Genomic DNA, 26,028 nt, shown 5'->3' with positions numbered 1-26,028 from the left:
TTAATCTGTAATCAAGTTCAATAAATGTATCCTATACGTGAGATATGAAGTATAGTCACACAAACTCAAAATTAGCACATGTATTGTAGTCTATAAGACAAGGTAGACACACACACACACACATAGGCCTACATATACACACAGCCACGCACACAATCATAGTGGTAGGCAATGCAATTGAATAAAATGTATCCGCCCTGAAAACTACTGATGAGACGGTCCTCCTGCACTCTGAGTGGTGCTGTCTCTCCTCGCGGTGTAAGTCGACCGACACAAGATACCGTTTCTCCCGCGGACCGACTGGGCCCCACAGCCTCTACCCTGGTCGCCCCGAGCGGCTGCGTCCTACGCGGACCCGGCAGGTACGCAGGTGCTAGGGGACACGGGTGATAGTCTAATTAGGAACCGAATTTAGGAGTTTTTATTACTACAGTCTCACATACACTGATGTACACAAATGGCGTTATACGCTAAATATGGGTTTACTGCATCAGCGAAACGCTATTTTAATGATAAATTTCATGATAACAGTTACAAGACACTAGACATACTATGGCTATATGGTTACAGTCTATATTCCAATCGTTAAAAAAGATGAAAAAATACGTTTAAAGGGGGCTGATGTTGTGACGCGCTATAGGCTAGACGAGTCTTCGTTACACCCCTTTGCGCTCATAGACTAGGAAGTGAGACCTGTTAGGTTTCTTTAGGCTTCGCCACCGTTCTTGTTTGCACTATTTCGCAGTCGTTCCCGACTAACGTTGACCAGCATCAATGACAGAAGAATAACATGTTATATTATGTTGTAGGCCTACACAAGAGAGAACAGCCCGCGACGCATCTGGTTTTGGGTACGTAGACTGAGGTTTTGATTAAAGCATTTCAGACACTAAAACAATTGCAGAAGTGGTTTAATGGTTTGTTTGATACACATGTACGCGGTAGTAGGCTGTTTTTAAGTTTACAGACCTTTCCAAACGTTTACGCGTATACTCTAAACCAGATGTGTGCATCTGTCGCGCGTGTTCGGTGCACCTGCTGGCGCGGGGATGGTGCATACATTTCTGCTACAATAGAGTGCTGCTTGCTCAGGTGTAGTCGCCATAACTGTGTGAAAACATGAGATCCTAGCATGGCCAAAACTATCGCATGGTCTACTGTAACTGTTACGAGCATACTAAAAACCATATCATCTTTGTTTGCGTCTGATTTCGGAAGTTATGAAACACATATGTAATTGCTTATGTGAAACGCAAGTCAGGTTTGTGTGTCTTTCCCAACAGTGTGCTAAACCCTTGCAGTATGGAGAGAGACCTCATCTCCCAGACCCAGCCTGAGCATGGAGGAACCAGCAAGGAGTCCAGCGGTGGAACAAGCTTCCAACCCCTGACTTCTATCACCACTCGCATCTCAGCCAATGCCACAGGGACCCCCATCCCCCCAAGACTCACCCCGAACCCCACCCTGAAACCTCCCACCCTGACTCCCATCTCCTCCTCCCCTCCTCCTCCCCTCACCCCTGCTCCCTCCTTCCCAGCCTCTCTCACCCCGAAAACAGCTACCCCTCCAGCACTCATTCCCTTTCCCCCGAAACTCACCCCCACTCCCAACCTTCCCCTCCCTACACAAACTCTACACCTCCTCCCAACCTCCGTTATGGTGACCACCCCTCCCTCATCCTCTGCCACGTCTCCCCCCCTGACTGCTTCTCCCCCCTCTCTCACACCCTCCTTCGCTTCACCTCCTATCACCTCTCTACCCCCCTCCACTGTAACCCATAACAACGTTAACTCCTCATCCCCCAAGACTTCCTCCATCCTGACCAATGGGAAAACAAGGCCTTCCCCCACACCCCACACATCTACTCCAATCACACCTTTTCACACCCCAGCCAGTCCAACTGGCAAGCAGGTAAGCAACCGCACCATTGTTTCACAACCACACACACACACACACATACACACACGCATGCACACACTTTCGCAGTTATCTTTGGACTCTATAATTTACATTTCTGTCTGATTGTTACTATCTACATGAGCAACGTTTACACATGCACACATACACCAACTGTTCATTTTGACCTGTAGTATGACAGGTAAAAATAAAGCATAGATACAATTTATGTAGTGTGACTGGGTGTCTGGTCTACATCAAACAGGTCTACACTTTGTTGCATTTTACTCTGTATTTTGGTTTCCTCTCGTTTCCTCTCTCTTCTCTTTGATCTGTCTTTCACACTCTCAACCTCAGATATATCTTGTCTATAAATATATACACATATTTGCATGTGATATAGCTGAGATGTTTTCAGCTAGGTACACACAAACACACATCTATTGTTGACAAAGTCCTTTTCTGCCAGAAAGGGACTTTGTTGCGACAGTATCACAACTCTTCATCACCATCAATCTACAATTATTTATGTTGTGCCTGCTGTCAGCCATGTTGTTCTGTATGTAGTGCTCAGTCAGAACACAGTCATACCTTCAGTTTGCCTTTTTAGATGATGGTGGTGCTTCACTTCTGTTGACACACACAGTATAAGTGTAAATGCATTAACATGTGTTGGATCAATGCACTTTTTATGGTGAAAGGCTCCTACCAAGGCTGCCCTTCTTTATTTTTCTCCTGGGAGTTTTTCCCTGTGTTCTTTGAGGGTTTGATTTGGATTTAGGTGCAGAACTCTGGGCGTATGTGAAGCCCTCTGTGACACGGCTTGAACAAGGGCCCCAAAAACCCCTAACATTGTGGATGATTTTCTCTGGATTTGATCTTAACTCTCTTTTCCCCCAGCTGTCTGAATCCCGTTCCCTGGGCTCTCCCAGGCCTGTGCCGTCCAATCAGAGCACTCTGCCTGTGAGCAGGGTGTCCCAGAAGGCCTTGCTCCTGGGGAAACGTCTCCAGAGCTCCAGACGTGATCAGGTGCTGCTGAGGGCTGAGATGGTAACACTACACTACACGCACGCACACACACTACACACACCAACACATCACACGCACACACTCTAAAACACATCACACACCCACCAAATCATGTCACACGCACACATAAACATTTGTCACACACAGAGAGTTTAAACAACGAGCAAAGATCCACTCAGACACAACAGCAGTGTCCTGTTCTATCTTTAGTGTCGTGTCCCTGTGTTTTTCTTGGCTGATTCAACCCCACCCCTCCACTGCCTGCTGACAGCAGATGTTTGCTAACGGCTTTGTTTAAAAAAGAAATAAAAAAGATTCCGCCATGCCCACTTTCCGCAATCCTGCACTGCTCTGCTCCTCTCTTACGGTCTGTCTCTCATTTCCTGTTCCTCTGTCCTCCTCTCTGGCAGCTGATTCTTACCTCCGCTATGCGACCTGTCCCTTCCTCTTCCTCCTCCTCCTCCTACCCCCGTCCGGCCTCAGCCCAGGTGAGCTCATACAGATGGGTGTTTGTTTACCCATCTTTATGTGTGTGTTCTGGGTACTGTACTGGGTTTGTAGATACTTGAAACTAATTGAGCTCTCCCTCTCTCTTTCTCTTTCTCTCTCTCTCTCTCTCTCTCTCTCTCTCTCTCTCTCTCTCTCTCTCTCTCTCTCTCTCTCTCTCTCTCTCTCTCTCTCTCTCTCTCTCTCTCTCTCTCTCTCTCTCTCTCTCTCTCTCCCTCTTTCTCTCTCTCTCTCTCTCTCTCTCTCTCTCTCTCCTTCAAACAGCTCCAGAATCTAACCCTGAGGCCTCCTCCTCCGGGTACCCTGAACATCCCCTCCTCTCTCCGCCTGAAGCCGCCCTCCTCCGCCCCCCCTCCTCTTCCTCTCCCTCGGTCCCGGACCCCTATCTTTCCCCCTCTCAGGCCTCGCCCACACCCCACTTCCACGACAACAGACAGCCAGACTACACCAAGCCAGCACCTCTCAGTCCCGCCCCCGAGTAAGTCACAAGCTCCATTCACTGGACAGGTTTTTCACGTTTGTATTGCATCCTCAAAAAAAGTTGATAATTTATTTTCCTGTTTTCCTGTTTCTTCTTTTTGTCTCTGTCTTTCTTTCTCTCTCTCTCTCTTTCTCTCTTTGTCTCTCTCTATCTCTCTCTCCCTCCTCTTCTATCTTTCTCTCTCTCTCCCCAGCTCTCTATTCCTCTGTGCGTTCCGTCCCTCTGAGACCCAGACTTCACTCTCCCAGCAGCTACAGAGCTGTGCCCCCACGACAGAGCCCCGCCCTTCGACCAATAGTTGCTGCCACTGCCAAACACGCTCCTCCTATGAAAAGACTGTGGACTGGACTGGCAAGCTGTCCATCATCTTCGAGCCAGCTCAGGCCCAGTCAGTCTCAGCACATCTCACTATCTAGCTCCCATCCGCTAAATTCCACTTCCTGTTTTGAGAGGTCTCCATCGGCGGCGAGGCAGCTGCAGATCATAGCCCTCTCCTCCGGCCGCCAATCACAACCCTCTAATAGTGCACATGCCCATGCCTCTGTCCAATCACAGCCTTCTGACAGTGCACATGCCCATGCCTCTGTCCAATCACGACCCTCTAATAGTGCACATGCCCATGCCTCTGTCCAATCACAGCCTTCTGACAGTGCACATGCCCATGCCTCTGTCCAATCACAACCCTCTAATAGTGCACCTGCCCATGCCTCTGTCCAATCACAGCCTTCAGTCCAGGACACTCCTCAGCTCGTTGGCGAATCACAGAGGACTTTAAGTGCTGAAAAATACAACCTTCATCCTCCCAAAGCCCCCGTGTGCAAAACCCCCTCCACCCTGCCCTCAGCCCCCTTCCCCCTGCCCTCAGCCCCCGCTCTGCTGTCCCCACCTGCCCCTTGCCTCCAAACCAGCCCCCCCAATCCCAGTCAAAAGCAGAAAGAGGAGGAGGGGAGCGAGGGAGCGAGGGAGGCAGCAGAGACACGGAGAGAGAGCCACAGCGTGAGGGAGGAGAGAGAGGCAGCGAGGGAGCGCTCTGGGGAGGAGAGACAAGTCGGAGAGATGGAAGACCCCAGCGAGAGAGGGAAGACAGCGGGGGAGATGGACGGAGAAAGAGAGAGGACAGCGGAAGACAAGGAGGACCAGAAGAAGGAGGGGGCCGGAGGAGAAGAGAGCATGGAGGGAGCGGAAGATCGGATGGAAACATGTAAAGAAGTCCCAGGGGGACAGCGCATGGATGTGGACCGATCCCACACACTGTCCATGTCTCCGACAGGTTTGCCACAGCAACACTGCCATGTCGATCCAGAACCAGACAAGAACCAGGACCGCACCTCTCTGAACCAGACCCTGTTGGACCCTGCCAAAAAGACCCGATCGATAGACAAAGTCAACCTCTGTGAGAGCCTGTCAGCTCAATCTGACAACCTATCAGGTACCAGACCCTGATCTGGATGAGTGGTTGTGTTTCCAGGGATGTTGCCTCCATAATGATCTAGTGTGCTACATGTGTCTGATCTGCGCTAACCCTAAACCTCTCCCCCTTCCCTTATCTCTGTCATCCTCTTTCTCTCCAGCATTGTCCAGTCTCTCATCTCAGTCTCCCCCCTCCTCTCCCCCCATCCTCCCTCCTCCAGACAGCCCTCCTCCCCTCCTGCCAGCTCTCTCCACCCACCTGTCATCCCCTCCCAGCCTATCGCAGGCCCAGTCTGAGACGTTCAGCGAATCACAGCCCGGGCCCTGGGCACAGAAGGTGTGGCCAGAGGGAGGAAGGCGGGTCCTGACTCACCTGGTGGAGGGCTTTGTGATCCAAGAGGGGCTTCAACCGTTTCCGGTGAGAACAACACAACCACACACACATACAGAGTACTGAGAGCCTTTGCGTTCCAACAATCAAGTGACTTGTGTTTCTGTGTGCAGGTGAACCGCTCGTCCCTATTGGTCCAGGAGGAGGTGGGCGTGACCCTGAATAGTAATGGGGCCAATGGGGCAGTGCATGTCCCGCTGACAGACACGATCGCCCCCTCCGCTCATTCGTCTGATTCCGACGAAGAGGGCGGGGCCACGGATGATCCAATGACCTGTGAGAGTTGACCCCTCGGAACCATCCTGCTTGACCTTGCACTAGAAAACACAGCTGTGTTGTACGAGGTCTGACTACTGTCATGGTCATCACCACCTCTCTCATATCTCTCTCTCTCCCTCACCTTCAGTAGGGGCAGGTCCCAGAGAGAAAAAGGCGGTCCTTTACTGTCAGTTCTGCGCAAAGAGAGGCCACGCCCACAACTTCATGCGTTCCAAACGTTTCTGTTCCACTGCCTGTGCCCGGGGGTAAGCTGGCTAAGGCATAGGCCCAACACACACCAACACACACACCTACCAGGCGAAAATTTCAGCAAATTGCTAAGATTGAGAAGAAATCTTTCTTTCTTTTCGCTCCCTCCCTCCCTACCTCCCTACCTCCCTACCTCCCTACCTCCCTACCCCCCAGGTATAATGTGGGTTTGACCAAGCGTCTGAGGGCACTGAGTGCGGGCAGCCGGGCCGAGAGCCGCAGCTCTAGCTCTGGCCTGAAGAGGGCGATGTCTGTCCCTGGGAAGCCCCTGCTCCTGAGGCTGGTGAGTCACCCATCCGGACCTCCTCCCTCGCCTAGAACTCCTCGCAAGCTGCTGACTCACTAGAAAACAGAGAAAAGAGAAAAAGACCTTCAAAGTGTCTCCTTTTGGTTGACTTTTTACATTAATTTTTTTGATAAATTGTTGGCCTTTTTAGACAGAGACAGTGGAAGTTGACAGGAAATGTAAGAGAGAGAGAGAGAGAGAGAGAGAGAGAGAGGGGTGTAAACATCAGTCTGCATGTCCCATTCTCTCATGTCACATCACCAGCCGCGCGACCTCTGGAGTGCCCATCGCCATGACCACAAGGACGAGGAGGAGGAGGATCCTGCGGTTTCCATGACTACAAGGCTGGGGCGACGCGCCGGAAGGAGGAGGGAGAGGAGGGCATCCGAGCCAGCGATGACCTCTGAACCCTGCGTGACCTCTCTCCTCCGACCTGCCCAGTGGAGCGTGGAGCAAGTCTGCGACTTCATCAACACTCTGCAAGGTAAACAACACACACACACATATACTGTATATCCACACTTACACACATACTGTATACATCTACTCACACACTTCATGTACACCTCGACACGCATACATATACACGCATACATACACAGACACACACACATGCATATACACGTGTGCACATGTAAACACACACATATACACAGAAGCGGCACGTGTGGCTCTCTCATGTGGGTTTACATCAAATGTGGATCAAATGCAGGAAAGCCTCTCCTGATTTACAGTTAAAAACTGATTTTGGTATTCAGTAATGTTTTTTTTTACACAATGTTATAACAGACAAAACACCTTTTACTGTTTATTCAAAACTATCATTAAGTAATGATATACATGATTATCCAACAAGGCATGCAGTAGGAGGTAGTTTTATTTGACCTAAAGTGAAAACCAAATCAATTCAATGTTCAGTCAGGTATAGAGCAATGTGGAAACGGAACTCACTTCCAAATACCATCAAACAACAAAACACTCAGTATGGTATTAAAAAGTCACTTAAGAACTATTACCTTCAAAGACATTTCAATATTTAAGATCAATTTAGAGAGATTCAGTCATATGGCTATCGTTATATCTTATTTACAAATATATACAATAAAAACAATTACAAAATCTATTCGGGGTAGCGTAATCTTGTCAATTTTCTCGATATACATTTTTATTTCAATTTTTGTGTGTGATTGTGTTAATTGTCAAATATGCATACACAAATGCACACATACACACCGTGCAGTGCTTGGTTGTGTGTAGGTTGTTGTAATGTTAACCTGTGTTTCCTTTGTTGGGTGGTGGGTGAAGGTTGTGGGGAGGTTTCCGAGGCGTTCCGGCTGCAGGAGATCGACGGTCAGGCTCTGCTCCTGCTGACGGAGGACCACCTTATGACCAGCATGAACATCAAACTGGGACCAGCTCTGAAGATCTGTGCCCACATCAACACTCTGAAACACCCCTGAGGGGGAGGGTGGGGGGAGGGGGAGGGGGAGGGTGGGGGGAGGGGGAGGGGGAGGGGGAGGGTGAGGGTGATGAGCAGAAATAAAGTAGCCTCCACAACTGAGAGAACACAGAAGCCAGGAACAGTTCAAAGGTGAAACAAGAGATAGACTGCGAGACACAATGACAATAGATTTGCACATATTGGAGAGGTTATGAGTAGTGGCCTAAAGTGAAGGATCTGATGTGGAGATGAAACGGGGGGGGGGGGGGGGGGGGGGGGTGAAGAGATGAAGAGGAGAAGAGCCAGTCCCTGTCCTGGACTCTTCACTATTCACAGAGATTTTTTCTAATGTATCTTTGTGGATATTTTACAATGCAGTTTAAGGATGTTATTTCGTGAAGGACTATGATCATTTAATATATACATTTCCCTAACAAAATGTTTTGTAGAGTGTAACTGTTCAAATGAAAAATATATTCTATCAAAATGTTCTAATACTGTTGAGGAATAACGTAATTATAAATGAAGAAAAAAAAATAGAGTGATTTATATTATTTTACTTGAATCCACTTCCATTTATTCAATGGATGCCGGTAGAGAACAATGTCGTTAATCGTCACATTTTCATTTTATTCTGATTTAAATAATAAACGAAATATTCATTAAAATGAATGAAGTTGATTGAATTCAGACTTACATTAAGATATTCCAATGAAGCATTACGCACCACTAGATGGCGATCGTTCATCAGGAACTTCCTTTCCTGTAATCCTGCTCAACCATATGACAACGATAAACCATTGTTTTTACCAGTTTTGTGAGAGGGCTGGTGGTGCATTTTTGGCGGAGTGTCATCAAAAAGGGATAGTTCCTGTCTGTTTCAAGTTATGCCCCCTCGTCGCTTTGATTGGCTTATTACTTTTTGGGAGGGGGGATTTTCTCCCTTCGCACTATAAATCTCTTTCAGAGCACTTTCTCCGAGCCACTCACTCTACGTGAACAGTAATGCAGTTTGAAAACATTCTTCCATAGGCTTGCATTATTGTTGTTATCGCCAAGGGAAATACAATACAATAAATACAATACATTTCTTTTGAAATTAGTCAATTAGATTTTACTCTTCTTTATTAATTGATTCGGATTATCACCATTTTTTTTTACTTAACTGATATTAACTTAAATAACAAACATACAATATTTTTGTTGGTTGTGCGCAAAGGACTACCATGGTGCATTTCTTCAGTCAAGTTAGCGGCAGTGCGGTGAGTTGCGCGGGCTGGGTCGGTATTATCATCGCCACTGCAACCAATGACTGGGTGCGCACCTGTGATTACTCCGTCGCAACCTGCATGCGCATGGATGAGTTGGGCTCGAGGGGTCTCTGGGCAGAATGCGTCATCTCCCCTGCGCTTTACCACTGTGTGACTCTCAATCAGATCTTAACTTTACCAGGTGAGATAAACGTCTTTCTACAGCACCTCATTCTCCATCCCTCTCTCCATTTCACTATCTAACACCGTGTGAGACTGTAAAAAAAAAAGAGAGAAAAAAGGGCAGAGTTGGACTGGATCAACAGTAATAGGCCGCGTTCACACTTGATTTCTTTTTTTAGAAAAAAGCGCTGCCTTTTGCGCCTTTTGAGCGCCATACTGTTGTATCCTCTTTCTCAGCTTATGTCCAAACCGCTCGCGCATTGATGATCTGCGCGTGTCTGCTGGGGCTTCCTGCCCTCGCGCTGGTGATGATGGCGATGCCGTGCGTGAGGTTAGAGAACGAGACGCCACGCGTCAAACATCGCCGTGCCATGATTGGTGGGGCACTCATCTTGATCATGGGTGGGTAAGACACACACACACAGAGGGAGAAAGTGAAAGGTGATACTGTTTATTGTTAGTTCAAATATGATGGATACATAAACACCTTCATTTGTGTTCATCCCTTAAGGGAACCTAGCATATAGTATGACTTTTATAATCCTAACCCAGTTTGGAGCCAGTTCTGGTCTGTTCTCCTGACAAGCAGAGAGTCAGAGGAAGGAGGGTGAGGGTTCATCACTCTGGACTCATGCTTCCTGTGTTGGGCAAGACAGGTAGTGCTTGTCTGTCAGCGGCCAGAAAGAGAAAGAGAGAGGGAGAGAGAGAGAGGGAGAGAGAGAGAGAGAGAGAGAGAGAGAGAGAGAGAGAGAGAGAGAGAGAGAGAAAGAGAGAGAGAGAAAGAGAGAGAGAGAGAGAGAGAGTGAGAAAGCGAGCGAGTGAGAAAGGGAGAGAGAGAGAGAGAGAGAGAGAGAGAGAGAGAGAGAGAGAGAGAGCTGCAGCTGTGGAACGCACACACACACACATACAGACAGAGACACATTCACACACACAGAGAGCTATCACATGTCCTCGTGACTTATATCCCTCTCTGGCTCCTCCCTCCTCTCTCTGCCTCCTCCCTCCTTTCCCCCTCCCCTCCCCTCTGCGCCCAGCTGTTTGTGGGATTGTGTCGACCGTCTGGTTTCCCATTGGTGTCCACCACGATGAAGGCCTGATGTCGTTCGGCGGGTCGCTTTACGCCGGCTGGGTGGGCTCCGCCCTCTGTCTCCTCGGCGGAGCCATGATTCTCTGCTGTCATGGCGACGACTCCTCGACCCTCCAGCGAAGGGAGAACAGTTTCTACTACTCCAGACAGGGGGCGTCCGCCACATCCACCCCCCTCTCCGCCACGGAAAATCACGCCAAGATCGCACACGTGTGACGACGTGACTCCGCCCACTGCACAGCCAATGTCTGCCTCTTCTGAGTTTCACAGTACACAGTCTCTCCAGATCTGAAATCTACTTTTATAGTACGCAGTGTGCAAATCTAAAGTTGATTTGTAAAGTATACAGTGTGCATACTGTATCGGAAGTCTAAGTTTATAGTTTATACTGTATGCATATCTTTAAATGCCTGTTTCCTGATTTTTATCCTTTTGAATCCTTGAACACATTGCTCAGCATGACCGTGACTTGACGATGACCTCACTTCCTGCCAGACAAACAGGAAATTGGATAGTGACATCCCAGATCCTCAGCCAGTCGACTGATTTTGTCATCATACTTAAAGCATGAAAAATACTATCAAATATAAATGTTGTTAACATGTTGATGAAATGTGACAATAAAAGGTTTCTATATATTTTTTATTAGATCAAAACACTCAAATCACTCTCACTCTCTGCAATCACACATTTCACACTGTCTGACAATACAGAATTTTTTGTAATAATACATTCATGTACTCTCTCGCCATAATTTATATCACAAAAACATAGTCAACTACAAACCCCAAAATGTTTAATCTGTTTTAAATGGTCTTGATCTCATTCAGAGAGCACATTACCAGTTATGATGTTCTAGACTGAGTTCGGTAATTGTATCATATAATAACTATGCATAAATTATATTGTACTTTTTTACATATACAATAGTTTAGTCTTTCGCTTCGTTAACTCACAGTCAGGTTGTTCAATTAGTGAGGTCAGCTACAGCCAGGTGTGTATGAGAGCATTCAGTAAACAGGAAGTGGTGTGTGTCTCAGGAAGTTAGTACTCCCCTTCCTGTGGATCGAAGCCGGGATTGGCTCGTCCCCCAGACCTTCCGGATGAGTACTGACCTGCTGCTCCTGACTGGTACCCCTGCTCGGAGCCCTCCTCGTACTGGTTCTGGTACTCTGAATCGTGCTGGTACTGGTCTCCATCTTGGTTCTCAGATTGATTGGCTCCCTGGTTCTGGTTTGAAAGTTGGTAATGGTGACCTCTCTCTTCGGGCGCGGACCATCCCTGGTACTGTCCATCTTCCTGGTTGTCGTTGGGGTACAGGTCATCGTCGGGGGTGAAGTTGTCGTCGAGGTGGTCGTCATAGCGCTGGTAGGTGCTGGCGTGAGCCTCTTCCTCTTTGGCGCTGAGTTCCAAAGAGCTGTGCCATATCCCATAGCAACCATAGATCAGCACACCTGGGGAGAGACAGCCCAAAATATGTTACTTTGCATAGTAACTGTTGCTCTGCAGAAGAAAGAGGGAAATGTCACTCTCCTTTTCTCCCTTTCTCCCTCCCTCCCTTTCTCCTTTTCTCCCTCCCTCCCTCCCTCCCAGTTCTGATACTGACCTATAGAGCACCAGACAGCGAACCTGGCCCAGGTGAGGGGGGACAACTTGAGCATGAGGTACGAGTTCACCAAGATGGCCGCCACGGGGACGAACGGCACGCACGGCGCCATGTAGGGAAGGATCTGCCCGCTCTGCGGCTGTCGCAGGATCATCACCAGCAACGTCGCCATGGCGCAGGCCAACGCGGCGGCGACCAGGCCTGCCACCGCCGCGCCGGCGCCGACCCCTCGCTCCACGCCGAAGATGATGATGGCCCAGAGGAGGAAGGAGAGGAGGAAGAGGAGGAGGGTACAGCGCGTCACCGTGCGCCCCGAGGCTGGCGTGGGACGGGCCGAGGCGTCAGGGACCCCCAGCCTCACACGCAGGGGGTGGTAGTGATTACCCAGAATCCTCTTCAGCAGGGACGACGGGCCGCTGTGGAAGTCTGACCCGTCTGCCTCGCCGCCCGCCCCCCCGGCGTGATAAGAGGAGCCGTCGGGGTCGAAGGTCGACGACCCGGACGGTCCAATCAGCATCTGGTCATCGTTAGTGGGCGTGGCTCCGTCTGTGTTGTCGGAGAGAACGCCTTCCTTCTCCGTCGGCCCCTCGTCGCCCTCCGGGGACAGGAAGTGGTGCGTGTCGATGTGTGTATCGGGCTGGTAGCGTAGCAGGAGGATGCAGACGCTCACCAGGGTGTAGGCCAGCAGGGTGCCAATGGACATCATCTCTATCAGATCCCTCAGGCTCACCAGCAGAGACATCACTGCTGCCAGGCAACCAGACACCACACACGCCGCCACCGGCGTGTGTGTGAGCGGAGACACGTGGGCCAAGAACCTGGGATGCATACACACGTGTTTCTGTGTGAGTGTGTGTTGGTGCGTGTATGTTAGTGTGTGTGTGTTGGTGTGTGTGTATGTTAGTGTGTGTATGTTAGTGTGTGTGTGTATGTTAGTGTGTGTGTGTTTGAGACCTGAAGAGCAGGCCGTCTCTGGCCATGGCGTAGATGACTCTGGGCATGGGGAAGAGGGAGCCCAGCAGAGACACGGTCAGTCCTGCGATGGAGCCCACCGCCACCACGTATTTACCAGCCAGGAAGCCGTGGACCGCAAACATCTCCATCAGGGGAGCGGAGCCGTCGATCAGATCAGACGGGACCATCAGAGTCAGGATCACACTCACCTGTGGGGGGGGGGGGGGGGGCGGAGAGGTGAAGGGGAGGGGGAGTGAGGGAAGGACGAGAGATGATAAGGGAGGAAGGAGAGAGGGGTGAGAGACTGATGACAAGCAGCCCATTCTGACACGTTCTGCCCACCCCCCCCCCCTCCCCACCCCAGAACAGAAGACGATGGTGCTCACGGAGACGTAGGCAGTGAGGCAGGTGATGAGCGAGGCGGTGATGGCGTAGGGGATGGACGTGTTCGGGTTCTTGGCCTCCTCACCCGTCGTGGCGATGATGTCAAAGCCGATGAAGGCGTAGAAACAAGTGGCTGCTCCATGCATTACCTGCACAGGGGGAGGTTACCATGGTTACGCTCCCTGCATCCCCGGCACAGGGGGAGGTTACCACGGATACGCTCCCTGCATCACCTGCACAGGGGGTGGTTACCGCGGTTACGAATCCCTGCACACCTGCACAGGAAAAGAGGGAGGAGGAAGAGGGGAAGTCTCACCCCTGACCAGCCGTAAGGAAGGAACCGGCCTCCTTCCCAGTTGCCGGCGGAAACGAAGAACAGTCCGGCAATGATGATGAAGACCCAGACCACCATGTTGACAACGTTCAGAACGTTGTTGAAGCCCACCGTGTTACGTACCCCCAGCACTATGATCACCGTGACGACCAGGGATATCAGCAGGGCCAGCAAGTCTGGGTAGGACTCCTCCCCTTTACCTGTGACAGAGGCACATCTGGGTTAGACGACACACACACACTGACACACAGGCTCGCACGCTCACACACACTCAGGCACACGCACGTACGCCCACACACACGCGCTTACACACACACACTCACACAGTCCCTAGGGGAGTGGCTACCCACCCAGTCCTCTGAGCGTGCCCAGGTGAGCTATCATGTAGTTGCTGATGCTGTGATTGGCCAGAGAGTCAAACATACTGCTGAGGGCCGACGCCCCCGCAGCTGTACCAATCAGGTACTCCAGGATCAGGTTCCAGCCAATGAAAAACGCCACACACTCGCCCACTGTCACATAGCTGTAGGTGTAGGCGGAGCCTGTGGTCTTGGGCACACGCACCCCAAACTCTGCATAACACACTCCTGGAGGAGAGAGTCACCATTTACTCAAACTCAAATGTTTGAGTAATGCAGTTCTTTGTGTGTGTGTGAGTATGTGTGTGGGTAGGCGTGCATGTGTGTTTGTGTGTGTCTTACCTGACAAGATGGAGGCAAACGCTGCAATACAAAAGGACAGGATGACGCCGGGCCCAGCCATCGCCTTGGCAACCAATCCAGCAACCACGTACATGCCCGTGCCAACACAGCTCCCCACGCCTAGCGACACCAGGTCTACGGTTGTCAGGACCTTGGCCAGCCCCGCCCCTGCCCCCTCCGTGAGCTCCGTGATATCTGACCCCTGACCCATGACCCCGATGGGCTTGGTGCGGAGGACACGGGAGTAGAGGCCATACCATGCATCCCCCCACGACACACGACCCAACCAGCCCGCCATCACCACAGCAACGGGCGCTGGCAGCTAACTTTGTTTTTTTTGGTCTGCTTTTGTGCTCCTTTGGTTCATCTACTTCTGTCAGCTACTCTTCTTCTCTCATGCTGAGCCGTCTGTGAGGGTGTCTTTCTCCCTCTCTCTCTCTCTCTCTCTCTCTCTCCCTCTCTCTCTCCCCCTCTCTCTCGGTCAGAAGGTGTCCATGGCTGCTTCACAGTCCACAGTCCCAGCACCAAGTGATTCCTAAACAAAAAAGAAATTGCAAACTGAATAGGAGGAGCAAAACAGACGGGGAACAAAGTCGTAGCAATGTGAATCAACAAGAAGCCGCTTTTTGAACGTCGATGTTGAGGGAAGTGGCCCAATAACCCGGGTGATGACCGACGGACACAGATACGTCGACACATTGTGCTTTCTCCTCCATCGCCGGAGCGAGACTCCCACGTTAAAACATTGATACACACCACAGATCACCTTTCACAACGGAAAACTCCTACTACGGCAGAACACCAACGGAATCTCTACAGCACAAACCTACACACCGGCAAACACAACACAAGTAGTTTGATTTGAATAAGTACGTCTAAGAAAGACGACTGAAATAAGTATGCTCTCAGACATCCAAAGGTAGCAAAACAAGGCCCCTCTAGTCAAGGTAGAAAAGTTGAACACAGAAGGAAGCATACACTTAAAAACAGTCAAAGACCTATTTCCTGACACGCAAACAAACAAATATGTATTTATATATCAGGACATATTCAACACTTACTTATTAGCTGGTTTCCATGTTCTCTAAGGAGAACACACAAGCGAGCAGGGTCTGAACCAGGAGGAAAGGGAGAGGGGAAGGCTGACGGGAGCAGGCTTAATTATTCAAGGGTAGGTCCATGTGATCAGTGGCAAATATATAATTCATTGCCCAAAGACTGAGTCTGTGTGCAGTCATCAGTCATATGGTTGACCGAGGAAAGGTTCTCGAGACCTCAGAGTAAAACCCTGATCAAACTACGGCAGCAACACCCTGAGAACTTGACAGCTGGGTGTCAACACAGGGGAGGGTCATTGGCTAACTCCAGTTATCAGCGTGGGTGTTTATCTCCAGAGGAGAGAACTCAGGCAGTTTATAAACACTGTGTCTGGCATCCCCCAACCAGGAGGATGTCCCCGCTCACCTGGGCTTCTCCCAGCCCCCTCGACACTCTGCTGGACGGCAGCACAGCCGCTGGGTTAGGCTGGAGTCACGGTAGACTGGGATGAGGGTATTGTTGTTGGAATCTGGTGGTAATCTGATAGGTGGTTCATATTACCAATTTGGTGGTCAAGGGAGTATGAGCCAAGACTGGTGAGAAGCATCCCCACACACAGGAGATAAACAGTGCACCCACTTGGAGACACACTGTGTCTGAATGAGACAGAAAAGGCAGACATCCCATCTCTCTCTCTCTCTCTCTCACACACACACACATACACCGAGGGCAGTTCTTGGGTCTCTCAGGGTGAGGAGGAGAACGGGCATTCTTGAGGAGATACAGCTGATCAGGTGCAGATGCGATGGTGGGAGTTCATCCAGACACACACACACACCTGGCCGCTGCAGTCTGGGCAGGGAGCTGTACATATCGTGGTGCACACACTGATGAAAGACTGGGAGCAATACCAGGAAAATGTCCTTGAAGAATTCTTCTTAAACATTTATTGGCACTCCAAATATAACATGGTACAAAAAACATGGTAATGATCAAGAAGACTTGCCAGTCCTGTCTGAGGCATGGTTGAAAGCATGCCCATACAAAGTAGTGGTTCTCACAATGGTTTCATCGCACATTTTCCTTTTTGCTGCAGTCACAGTGTCTTCTCTTAAGTGAGGCACTTATTGCAACAAGAGCTTCTGTGAAAGAACTGACGTCCCAATCCCGATTCAAAGAACTCAAACTAAAAAGATACTAGTTAGTGAACTGCTGTGTGCAGGGGTTGAGTGACATGTTATATTAGATTCCCAGATATAAGTGGACAACTTATGATCCTTTTTCCTTAAGTTTGTCAAAAACGACTGTTAGTACCCGTCATGAGCCAGGACTGAACCACAGATGATCCTCTGAGGACACCTAGTGGGCAACTAATAAACAAGTCAACCTGCCACAGGGAAATGCCACCTTTCCCTAAAACGCTTGACGGCCCATACATCAAAAGTATCAACGACAAAAAAAAGTTCATGACAAATCAAACATGACCCAAAAAAAAGACAGAAGAGGTTGTTGAATTATTTTCATTTATTCACTCCATCTCTCGATGCAAACTTGTTTCAGTTTAGAGACACCAGACCTGGACTTCTAGAGCCACAGTCATTCTGCACCCAACTCGCCAACTCGGGACACTGCTGTGTGCAGCGTACCAATGGGAGGAGTCCTAATGTGGGAGGAGCTCTACTGTGGGCGGAGTTCTATTCGTCTGCGTCAGACTCTTCGTCCTCCTGGCTGATCTGGAAGTAGCGCAGCTCATAAGTCTCCTTATCAGACGCCACCACTCTCAGCCAATCACGAAGGTTGTTCTTCTTCAGGTACTTCTTGGTTAGATACTTCAGATACCTGTTGGCCAATGGTGGAATGAGAATGTTATCGGAAGACCGTACATGTGTAACTGCATTAAATCCATTTGGTCGACGGATTTGTCCAATGCGATGTACAAATAGAAGATAGTGCAGCAGAAGATCAAGGATCAGAAGTGCAGATCTAAATTTTTTACGACTTTCCTAGATGCACTCATGTGGGGACATAGTTTAAAAATTTGGTTGATCCTCACCTCTTCGAGAACTGCTTCTCGGATGTCACATTGATCTTGTTCTTCATTCGGCCAATCTGAACTACATTACCAAGGTTTCCGGTTTTGCCGTTGACCTTCACCCTTTCTTTAAGGAAGGTTTCCTGTTGGATAGAACACAATGACACACTAGGGAAGAGAACCCTAGGGTTTGTACTAGGGAAGGTGACCCTAGTCCAAGATCAGCATTAGGGATGCAGTTTAGTTCGGACACCATCGGTATGAGCAGATAATTAGGGACAAATTATGAGGTACTGATGATTTGGACATGTTCACAAAGCGTCATTGTAAAAGTGTACTGACTGTGTTATTATCGGAGCTATGGTTTACTGTGGCGCAGTGACTTACAAAGTTGGCCGAGTCCAAAATACCGTCCTCCACCGGGTGAGTGAGGTCCAGGGTAAACTTCCATGAAGCCCCCTTCTTTGTTTTCCTGACGACGGTCTGTTTCTTTTGTTTCAGCTATAGGCCAAAAGTATTTGTCTGAATTACTAATGGAGCTTGCATTTCTTCTGGCGAGCCAATAGACCACGTGTATATAGAGCTAGCTCTCTAGGGTAGCCATGTAGCATTCAGAGTTTAGGAATGTATTCTAGTATTTTTGACATTCAATCATTCAATTTCAATACACAGGGCTTTAGGTTGATTTAATGACATATAATACATATATCTTGTGCGATAGGACATCGCGTACATGTTGATTAAACGATGTATTAGCAGGACTCTTTTCACTTACCGGTGCCATGGTGAGCGGATGGCGGAAAAAGGAAATTGCGTCGGTGGTGTTCTTGTTTTGTGAGTGGCGGCTGGCAACCAGCGTTACGGTGCATTACCGCCACCTACAATTTTGGAGTGTGAACCAATTAGAGCTATTGAACAGAAAAAGTAACATTTAATAGATTTAACTAAACATTACATTATTTTTCGTTGGGTTAAAATTCTACTTTATTGAAATATAACTCAAATAATATTGCGACTATATACATTGAAGCTGTAACTTAGTTATTACCTAGTTAAGCTTGATTGACATGCGTATTAAGGTAGACAGTACGCTACCTAATTATCAGACCACGATGTATTTAAATTAGATTACATTGGTATATCAGAAGTCCAAATGCGTTTTAAATCTCTATTGGTCTTCCTTTTATTTTACTATACCAACAGTTCAAAATGACAGACCCCGACATAAGCTATTTTAAGTCCAAGGCCAGCTGTGTTCAACACGCGGTTAGTCAATAATTGACAGCATCAGCAGAAACAGTCGCCGAATGGTATGATCGGGGAATACAGCTTTGGTTATGGCTTTGTCTAACAATTAACAAGCATGTCCATATTGTGTAAGCACGCAACTACAGCGGCATGGACAAACTAATTACTACAATGGCTTACGGGCCGTAAATACCCCCAAAACCTTTTGTATCATGCTTTCAGCTGCATTCCCACTGACAAGAATAAAGTCGAGGTGCGCGTCAAAATAAAATGCAATGAGACCCATTACCCGTTGGCATGCATTTCAGAACAGTAAGTTGAAAGGTATGCGCGCTGGAGAAGGTGTGTCATGTAGCGTTTGTCGCTTTCGTGTCAGGGTGTGGTCGCAACTGGTCTCTACACTGACAAGAACTTGTTAGTTCCAATACAATCTTCTTACCACCATGTCTTATTGACGCTACATACTACTAACTTCCAAAACATTCAAACGCCTGTCAGCTGTACACTGGGGGTGACGGGGACAAAAACACCACAAAAGATTTCCATTAGTTTGAACTTTATTTGTTTTTGCCATCTCCAGTCAGGTGACAAAGGCCTCGTGTGAACAAAATAGTTTGCAACTTCACCAACCCTCCCCTCCCCCATCCTCCCTGATCGAGCCTCTCGCACACACCCCACTGCAAACTGGCCTCTAGAACATTCTGGAGGCCCCACTCCGCTACACACAAGCCTCAAGACACTTTATTCTATATTGGGATGACCAGGGCCGCAGTTTCAAGACCTGGCTGCCATGGTAACAGGTAAGCGCACAGGGCTTCTCGCACCCATCCGACTTCTACACAGACTGGCTCTGAGAGGAAAATTACTGAAGTTTGTTGCCGTTTTCCATTCGAAAAAATAAAATGGAGTCTTAAGAATTGAAATGTTGGGGTAAGTGCTAGTCACCTGCAATCCTGCCCTTGGGAGAAGGCAAGAGGAAATTGATCCGATTCCTTGGGTGCCAGAGTGGCAGCCATGTTGGAAGCAGTATGGCAGCCAAAGGTGGACAAACTTAAAACCTAATCGGAGCTCAGTGTCACTGAAAGGGACGGCTTTCCCTAGCCTCATCCATAACGAACCAGCACAGCCCCATCCCCACCTTCCCCCTGAAGGCATTAGACCTGCTATATTCAATTTAAAGAATATATATAAAAAATGAATCATACAAAAAGCTGGATCCCATTATTTAGACATTCAGGAATGTGAGTAGCGAGACTAACATTTTGAAGGCAAAAATAACAGAGGAATGAGGAAGAAGTCAGAAAGAATCAATTTTAAGTTTTTTTATAAAGTAGATTGTTACTAAACAAAACCTCAGTGATCCGGCAGAATGCCACGCAGCAAGCTGCAGTGGGTCAGTCCTGACAGCATTGGAGACAAAAACAAAACCAAGGGAATTATCACACAGAATGATTGAGGTTGTCTGTGAAGGCCGTCGCTTTGGTGACAGAACCAATAAGAATGCAAGAGACTGGTTGAGGGTGGAGCTTGTTGCCTGAGCAGCCAATAGAGTCTGCCTATTTGCCAGGGGTGGATTTGACTGCCACGGCACACTCTTCCCCCATGGCAGACAGCACGGAAACCTGCAGACAAAAAGATTGGTTCCATTCAGTCATTTAGCAGATGCTCTTAGAGGTTAGTGATGTCTGTGGCATTGTGCCAGGTCAAAATCAACGTACACTAGGTGACATGATTGCCTACATGGATAATTAATCGGCCCATCCCCCATTCAAACAAATAATATCCGAAAATAACCATAGCAACTTTTAATGCACTAATTTAACTGTTGTGCCTCGTCATTTTCAGGAGACTTCTTGATCTGCAGTGAATTGTTCCGGAATGAGAGCTTTCACAGGTGGTCATGTCTGGTTGAGAAGGTGCCACACCCACCCACACAAAAACAGACCCTTTTAACCATGTGTAGTGTGGTTAACGCCCGATACTGCCGTCACTCACCAAGAGTTCATCTCCTTCTTTGAACTTGGCTTCGATCTCCTTGCCCAGATCTCCCTCAGGGATGCGCAGGTCCTCCCGCACGTCTCCGTTGTCGGCCATGAGGCTCATGTATTTTTCGGTGATGTTGACCAGCTGTGTGTGAGAGAGGGAACAGCATGGTGTTTCTGAACAGAATACCGGCGTGGAAACACCAAAACATCTCTGGAGTCAACAGCTGACTCATTTGGAAGTGGCCCTCTGGTTGTAAGGATGCAACTAGCTTCAATTACAAAACACACTGCTTAGAAATTACACCAATATTGTAGTAGGAAAAAAATCTAGCATGCTGACAATCGTCAGTGCTGCATATATAAAAAATATGTTAACGTTATAACATGAACTAAATCTACAACACTTGATTGAGTGAAGTGGTCCTTCAACGTACAGTCGACTCATTGGGAAATAAGAAAACCTGAGCATGTCCTACCAACTCAACACGTCATGTTGAGCATGCAGTGCCAACTGACACCAACTCTGAATTAAACAGCATCCCATCTGAAACCATTAGAACTGGGCCCTGTTCCACAAAGCGCGTTTACCGAATAAGCCAGGCTTATGGCAGTTAGTCTGACTAATTTCCAGTTCATTTGGTTCCATCAACGTAGCTCAAACTCAGCTACTATTGCAACTAAATGTTAGCGCCTGTTGTTCCTTAACCAGACGTTCCTGTAACACTGACCCAACGGGAAAACTCTTATTCACCACGGACTTACTGGTGTGATGTCAAGTCAATTTAGATGTGTTTAGAGGGTGTGTTCTCTTTTTAATCAATAAAGTAAGGACCAAGACATACGTAGCCCATCGTTCATATCATGGCGTGTCATTTTATTTCAATGAGATGGTGGATGAGCTGTCATAGTACGCGGCTTAAAAAGATTGTTCTTTCAGAAAGAAGTCACGTGGTCGAGAACATTATGTTTTGCTGTGGTGGATTAATATGATCCCTGTTTTACCAGTCGGGCTGCTTAATAGGGTCCACCCGCAATTCTTTCTTGAATATCTCCCATCTTGAATTAGTCGGATTGCATGAACTTGAACGGGCCTTTAATGAACCGCTTCAGTCCTGACTGACTTGTTAGGTTAATTCAATATGGGTTTGGGACTATTATTATGGGATTAGGCCCTTGTTGTCTGCCTGCAAGGCCCAGAATGCTTTAGACGTAGTAATAATCACAACAACAAAAAGATCTCCCTGGCAGGTATGCAATTACTAACAGTACCCCCTTGCATCAGGAAACCCCAATCTGGTCCATCTCATTCCCTTCCTTAATACTGCAGAACACATGCCCCAAAAAAATAGCCATGTTGTGCAAATGTTTTTAAGGTGGCAGGACCCACTTTTTATAGAGACTAGGTTCCCACGTTTTGACCTATGATTTCAAAGTATTTTTTACCATTTACAAAATGTAATCTGAAGATCACACTTGTGGGAACAAGTTAAATGACACTCACCAATAACTCAACCCTCTTGACGTTAGGCACATCCATGTTGTGGGTGGAGGGGCACATGTCCTCATACTTCTTATTGGTGAAGATGTCAATTCCCACCAGATTCACCTAGAGGGGGAGAAGACAATTGTTTCACAGGGCCTGGACATGTCAACTAATGACATGCCAATGGACAGGACCATGTTTCATTACACGACAGGTAGTTTGTCAAACAAGCCAAATGGTCGAGACGTTTCCAACGTGCTCAAATCTGCAGGACAGCACACGTAGCTGTGCTCGAATGAAAAATGCCTCACCACTATAGTGAGCGGCCCCATTATCGTCCATTCAAACGCCAATGTTCCAGACCCCATTATCGTCCACGACCTTTTTCTTCGGTTAATTTCTTAAAGCTATGCAGCAGCAACGAAAGAAAACAACTCATCGATTGTACACATCGTATATTGCTGTACACCAAATTACAGCATTTGAGATTTGAGCCTTCCGCAGCGTCAAACTTGACTTTTCTCCCTTGAAAGTGATTGGACAGACGATAATGGGGACCCCCTCGCTAACTGCTAAAATTAGAAATAATTTCTGACATACCTATTGGATTTTAAAACCAGAATGTTATAATATAGATGTGTATCTATATATTAAAGTACAATGCTGTGACTTAACGTTTTTAATTTGTATTATATCAACATTTTCTGACGCGTGTGGAGCTAGGTGGACGATAATGGGACCCCTTCGGCTACAATTTACTCTGCCATCCATTAGAATAGACACTTCCATGGCAACACTGACACTTATGGGGTAGAGACAAAGAACTTATATTGAGTGCTTCTATACTCTTTGGTAGAGATGAAAACTCTGGACGCAAATCAGTGACAATGTTTTGAATTTTAAAAAGGCATTAAATACTTGATATAGAAATTTGAACAAGACCGAATACGCATAAGAATATCTTTCAATGTAAAATAACTCAGGTCGCTCCAATTCGAGGCCCCAAAAATTCGAGCTGTATTTGAGTGTATCATCCGGGATACCAAGGACAGATAAAGCAATCGAGCCTTAACGCGTTATTATTTATTCTATGTATTGCTCCATTTCTCTACTTATCCTTGGTATCAATCGAGTTTTCAATCGAATTAGAGCAACCCATTTACTTTGAAATATTAATTTGAAAATTCGGTCTTGGTTTTTTCAATATTAAGTATTCTATGCCTTTTAAAAATCAAAATATGATGTCACTGATTTGCTTCCATAATAAAACAGCATCCTACGACGATGTTGATATGGCGAACACGGCTAGTACTAGCTTAAAAACATGTCAAGTAGTCCTGGCCGATTCCGATACCTTGGCGTGTCCATGCTTGCCGGTCTTGGAGGTGGACATCTCGACGATCTTGCAGGGACGTCCCTTCAGCACAACGAAGCCGTTCTTGCGCAAGCTGGAGCACTGAAGGGGGAAGGTGGCGGAGGCGCCGGATTCGGCAGTGGAGAAGTCAAGATCAGGATCTGCCATGGTGCGATGGGTTAGGGGCACTGTACACAGGGAGAGGAGATGAGTCAAACCGACCTGAATGGGATAAAACCCCCATTAAAAATGTATATACTTGGATCATTTTTTACATTAACATTACAGGAAAAATGTCCAACTATAGTCACATCAAAGTTAGTCCGCTTGTATACAAAGCCACGATGTTGGTTACAATTGCCACTGAGCTGACATTTCTAAGTAAATTATCAACAATTACAATCTCCTGCGCGACAATACGGAGTCGGGTCTGCTTGGCTGATCCTACGCCCTATCCACGTGTCTTGATTTTGGCCCAGCCAAAAGTTTCGTTCGTGATACGTAGCTAACGTGGTTAGCTAGCTGGCTAAACTTGTCGCATTATTGCTGCCAGCTACACCTTATTCAGCACTGAGATATACTTAGCACTTAGCTACATATCGTCACTGGGGCTAACGTTAGGGCCACAGGCCAGTGGCAGTGTGAGAGCCAAACCAACTGCATCCAGCCTAAGTATAGATGTGCTAACCGCTCTAAACGCTATATGGCTTGGTGATAGCTAGCTACCGCTCATGTAACTCGGAAAGCTTGTCGTGGCCGACAACAGCCTAAATGCAGACGGCTGCATGGCCCGTAGTTCCACCAAAATTAAGAATTATGTCGTGTCCTTTAGGCAACAGCAACATAAATACATTTTGACTTAATAAACGTTGACATTTAAAAAGACCACACGTTAGCTAGCAAGCTATTTGGTGCGGTAAACTTATAGAAGTGTGTCCAAGTTGGAATTTAAGGCCTCCTCAGCAACACGATTTGCTAACTAGTTAGCTTGAGCCAACCGAACGTAGTCATTGGTTTAATCGGTCCTGCCCGTAACGGGCCGCGCAAAAAGTCAGTTTTCCCTGGTTATAATGTGGAACTTGTAATTTACAGTTACTAACCAGCTGTAGTTGATTTCCAAGTTACGGCTCACTATTGTTAACCACTAACAGTAGCCAGCTAGCTTATAGCCAGCACTGCGTAGGGAATAGATGAAAATTGGAGCGCGAGGTCTGACGGGAAAAGTATAATGCCTAGTAGCTAATTACTGGGATCAACACAAAGGTCTGCAAACGCAACATGTATTATTCAATCCAAAAAATAATATTCAAGTCAGCTTAAAAAAAATACTTGACTAGATATGCTACATAAACCAAGTCGTTACCGTGAATGAACTTTACCAGCTGGATCAGCTTCTGCCTTACTGGCCAGTTAACGAGAAATTGAGCAATGTTTATTTAACCAACACTATTCGAATTAAATAAGGTTATGTTAACTTCTGGTCACACTAATATTGGCTGACAAATCATACACCCAACAAAACGGGCAACCTTTCGCTAATAACAGCCGACGCAACAAAAACTTCCAATAACAAGCGTGCGGAAGGCCTCATGCATGCCTGTTATTCATTCTGGCTAGCTAGATGGACAGCTAGTGGAGCGTTAGCTAGCAGAATGTAAAACATGGACCCACACCCCATCTCCCTTGCGAACCTAAATGGACAATACAAACTACTTATCGGCTTTTCGGCGCAATTCTAGATCACTACCAACTACGCAACCCATTACATATGTTTAATTGACTGATGCAAAACTAGACTCAAGTTCTATCTTTTAGCCCATGGGTAGAAACACGCGCCATGCTACACTTACCTTGCAAGAAAAAGAGGTCCAAAAATGCGCAGGCGCGACCAATTTTACTGCGGCATCCGTAGAGGGAGGAGGGCCTTTTAAGTGTTCCGGTTGTCGACAGTGTTCGGTTTGACATGCGGTGAATGTACTGCGTTTTGCTATGACGTTATGTCCTTTCTGATGGTCTTTATTGTTGAGCATAGAAACAAGTTACACGACATGCAATAAAAGAGATGGGATCGATTGCTTATTTAACAGAGGATACATTTCTAGCACAAATGCTCCGTAAAAAAAGATCGAGTTTGACAAAAGATGTGCAGTTTTTATGTTAAATGTTATAATTTTCCAAATCAGTTGTAACTCGTATCATCAAGTATTGTGGAGATACTCTTTGTACTTAATTTATTCCAGAAAAACACACTAAATGCATTGAACGCGGTAATAAAATCAGGTACATAAAAAGGGCGTATATATCATAGTTGTAGTTACAGTGAAAACATATTCTTAAAAAAAGGATGTATGCGTGCGCATAAGAAATTACGGAGCAATACGTCAGCAGTTGCCTGTGTTAAACTTGTACTTTTATTTAGA

General features: G+C 47.3%; 5 protein-coding genes across 11 annotated transcripts; 2 read left to right on the top strand and 3 right to left on the bottom strand.

Annotated features, from left to right (window-relative positions):
- Positions 1-263: 263 nt before the first annotated feature.
- phc3b (polyhomeotic homolog 3b) lies at positions 264-7,988 on the top strand. 5 transcript variants are annotated; one of them, XM_084703510.1, is made up of 13 exons: positions 276-362; positions 810-851; positions 1,284-1,911; positions 2,797-2,946; positions 3,336-3,413; positions 3,697-3,910; positions 4,107-5,342; positions 5,485-5,741; positions 5,828-5,990; positions 6,121-6,238; positions 6,399-6,525; positions 6,793-7,012; positions 7,834-7,988. In XM_084703510.1, exons 3-13 carry the CDS (start codon positions 1,303-1,305, stop codon positions 7,986-7,988), a joined length of 3,327 nt encoding a protein of 1,108 aa, XP_084559636.1. In that variant the 5' UTR covers positions 276-362; positions 810-851; positions 1,284-1,302. The 5 variants fall into 5 exon arrangements, with proteins under 5 accessions (XP_084559637.1, XP_084559636.1, XP_084559641.1 ...); XM_084703513.1 differs by having other exon boundaries at positions 280-362; positions 1,302-1,911; XM_084703511.1 differs by lacking the exon at positions 810-851 and having other exon boundaries at positions 264-362.
- Positions 7,989-8,748: 760 nt separating this feature from the next.
- On the top strand, positions 8,749-11,145 carry cldn11b (claudin 11b). The gene is made up of 3 exons (XM_084703283.1): positions 8,749-9,421; positions 9,640-9,804; positions 10,437-11,145. Exons 1-3 carry the CDS (start codon positions 9,196-9,198, stop codon positions 10,703-10,705), a joined length of 660 nt encoding a protein of 219 aa, XP_084559409.1. The 5' UTR covers positions 8,749-9,195; the 3' UTR covers positions 10,706-11,145.
- Positions 11,146-11,343: 198 nt separating this feature from the next.
- Positions 11,344-14,766, bottom strand: slc7a14b (solute carrier family 7 member 14b). Its single transcript, XM_084703516.1, has 7 exons — positions 14,469-14,766; positions 14,118-14,354; positions 13,750-13,967; positions 13,436-13,582; positions 13,050-13,258; positions 12,096-12,913; positions 11,344-11,943 (listed from the first exon to the last, which is right to left on the bottom strand). The coding sequence occupies exons 1-7, from the start codon at positions 14,764-14,766 to the stop codon at positions 11,534-11,536; spliced, it is 2,337 nt and encodes a 778-aa protein (XP_084559642.1). The 3' UTR covers positions 11,344-11,533.
- A 2,246-nt stretch (positions 14,767-17,012) lies between these two features.
- On the bottom strand, positions 17,013-18,430 carry rpl22l1 (ribosomal protein L22-like 1). Its single transcript, XM_084702681.1, has 4 exons — positions 18,314-18,430; positions 17,926-18,039; positions 17,560-17,681; positions 17,013-17,345 (listed from the first exon to the last, which is right to left on the bottom strand). The coding sequence occupies exons 1-4, from the start codon at positions 18,320-18,322 to the stop codon at positions 17,201-17,203; spliced, it is 390 nt and encodes a 129-aa protein (XP_084558807.1). The 5' UTR covers positions 18,323-18,430; the 3' UTR covers positions 17,013-17,200.
- A 1,663-nt stretch (positions 18,431-20,093) lies between these two features.
- On the bottom strand, positions 20,094-25,599 carry eif5a (eukaryotic translation initiation factor 5A). 3 transcript variants are annotated; one of them, XM_084702678.1, is made up of 5 exons: positions 25,459-25,599; positions 23,609-23,796; positions 22,273-22,377; positions 20,782-20,913; positions 20,094-20,408 (listed from the first exon to the last, which is right to left on the bottom strand). In XM_084702678.1, exons 1-5 carry the CDS (start codon positions 25,571-25,573, stop codon positions 20,343-20,345), a joined length of 606 nt encoding a protein of 201 aa, XP_084558804.1. In that variant the 5' UTR covers positions 25,574-25,599; the 3' UTR covers positions 20,094-20,342. The 3 variants fall into 3 exon arrangements, with proteins under 3 accessions (XP_084558804.1, XP_084558805.1, XP_084558806.1); XM_084702679.1 differs by lacking the exon at positions 25,459-25,599 and adding an exon at positions 24,972-25,123; XM_084702680.1 differs by lacking the exon at positions 25,459-25,599 and adding an exon at positions 24,709-24,828.
- Between the last annotated feature and the right edge of the window lie 429 nt (positions 25,600-26,028).

The sequence above is a fragment of the Hypomesus nipponensis genome, chromosome 8 (assembly GCF_054491055.1).
Source record: "Hypomesus nipponensis isolate SF chromosome 8, ASM5449105v1, whole genome shotgun sequence".
Taxonomy (NCBI): domain Eukaryota; kingdom Metazoa; phylum Chordata; class Actinopteri; order Osmeriformes; family Osmeridae; genus Hypomesus; species Hypomesus nipponensis.
This window is presented reverse-complemented; position numbering and strand designations above follow the sequence as displayed.

Coding starts and splice junctions, on each gene's coding strand:
- phc3b (XM_084703511.1), top strand. CDS start 1,303: ATGGAGAGAGACCTCATCTCCCAGACCCAGCCTGAGCATGGAGGAACC. Junction 2,947..3,335: donor TGCTGCTGAGGGCTGAGATG/GTAACACTACAC, acceptor CCTCTCTGGCAG/CTGATTCTTACCTCCGCTAT. Junction 7,013..7,833: donor CTTCATCAACACTCTGCAAG/GTAAACAACACA, acceptor TGGTGGGTGAAG/GTTGTGGGGAGGTTTCCGAG.
- cldn11b (XM_084703283.1), top strand. CDS start 9,196: ATGGTGCATTTCTTCAGTCAAGTTAGCGGCAGTGCGGTGAGTTGCGCG. Junction 9,422..9,639: donor TCAGATCTTAACTTTACCAG/GTGAGATAAACG, acceptor CCTCTTTCTCAG/CTTATGTCCAAACCGCTCGC. Junction 9,805..10,436: donor GGCACTCATCTTGATCATGG/GTGGGTAAGACA, acceptor CTCTGCGCCCAG/CTGTTTGTGGGATTGTGTCG.
- slc7a14b (XM_084703516.1), bottom strand. CDS start 14,766: ATGGCGGGCTGGTTGGGTCGTGTGTCGTGGGGGGATGCATGGTATGGC. Junction 13,968..14,117: donor GGGCACGCTCAGAGGACTGG/GTGGGTAGCCAC, acceptor CCTCTGTCACAG/GTAAAGGGGAGGAGTCCTAC. Junction 12,914..13,049: donor AGAGACGGCCTGCTCTTCAG/GTCTCAAACACA, acceptor TATGCATCCCAG/GTTCTTGGCCCACGTGTCTC.
- rpl22l1 (XM_084702681.1), bottom strand. Junction 17,682..17,925: donor TTTTGGACTCGGCCAACTTT/GTAAGTCACTGC, acceptor TCTATCCAACAG/GAAACCTTCCTTAAAGAAAG. Junction 17,346..17,559: donor GAGAAGCAGTTCTCGAAGAG/GTGAGGATCAAC, acceptor ATTGGCCAACAG/GTATCTGAAGTATCTAACCA.
- eif5a (XM_084702678.1), bottom strand. CDS start 25,573: ATGTCAAACCGAACACTGTCGACAACCGGAACACTTAAAAGGCCCTCC. Junction 20,914..22,272: donor TCAAGAGGGTTGAGTTATTG/GTGAGTGTCATT, acceptor TCTCACACACAG/CTGGTCAACATCACCGAAAA. Junction 20,409..20,781: donor AAGAAGGAGATGAACTCTTG/GTGAGTGACGGC, acceptor TTTTGTCTGCAG/GTTTCCGTGCTGTCTGCCAT.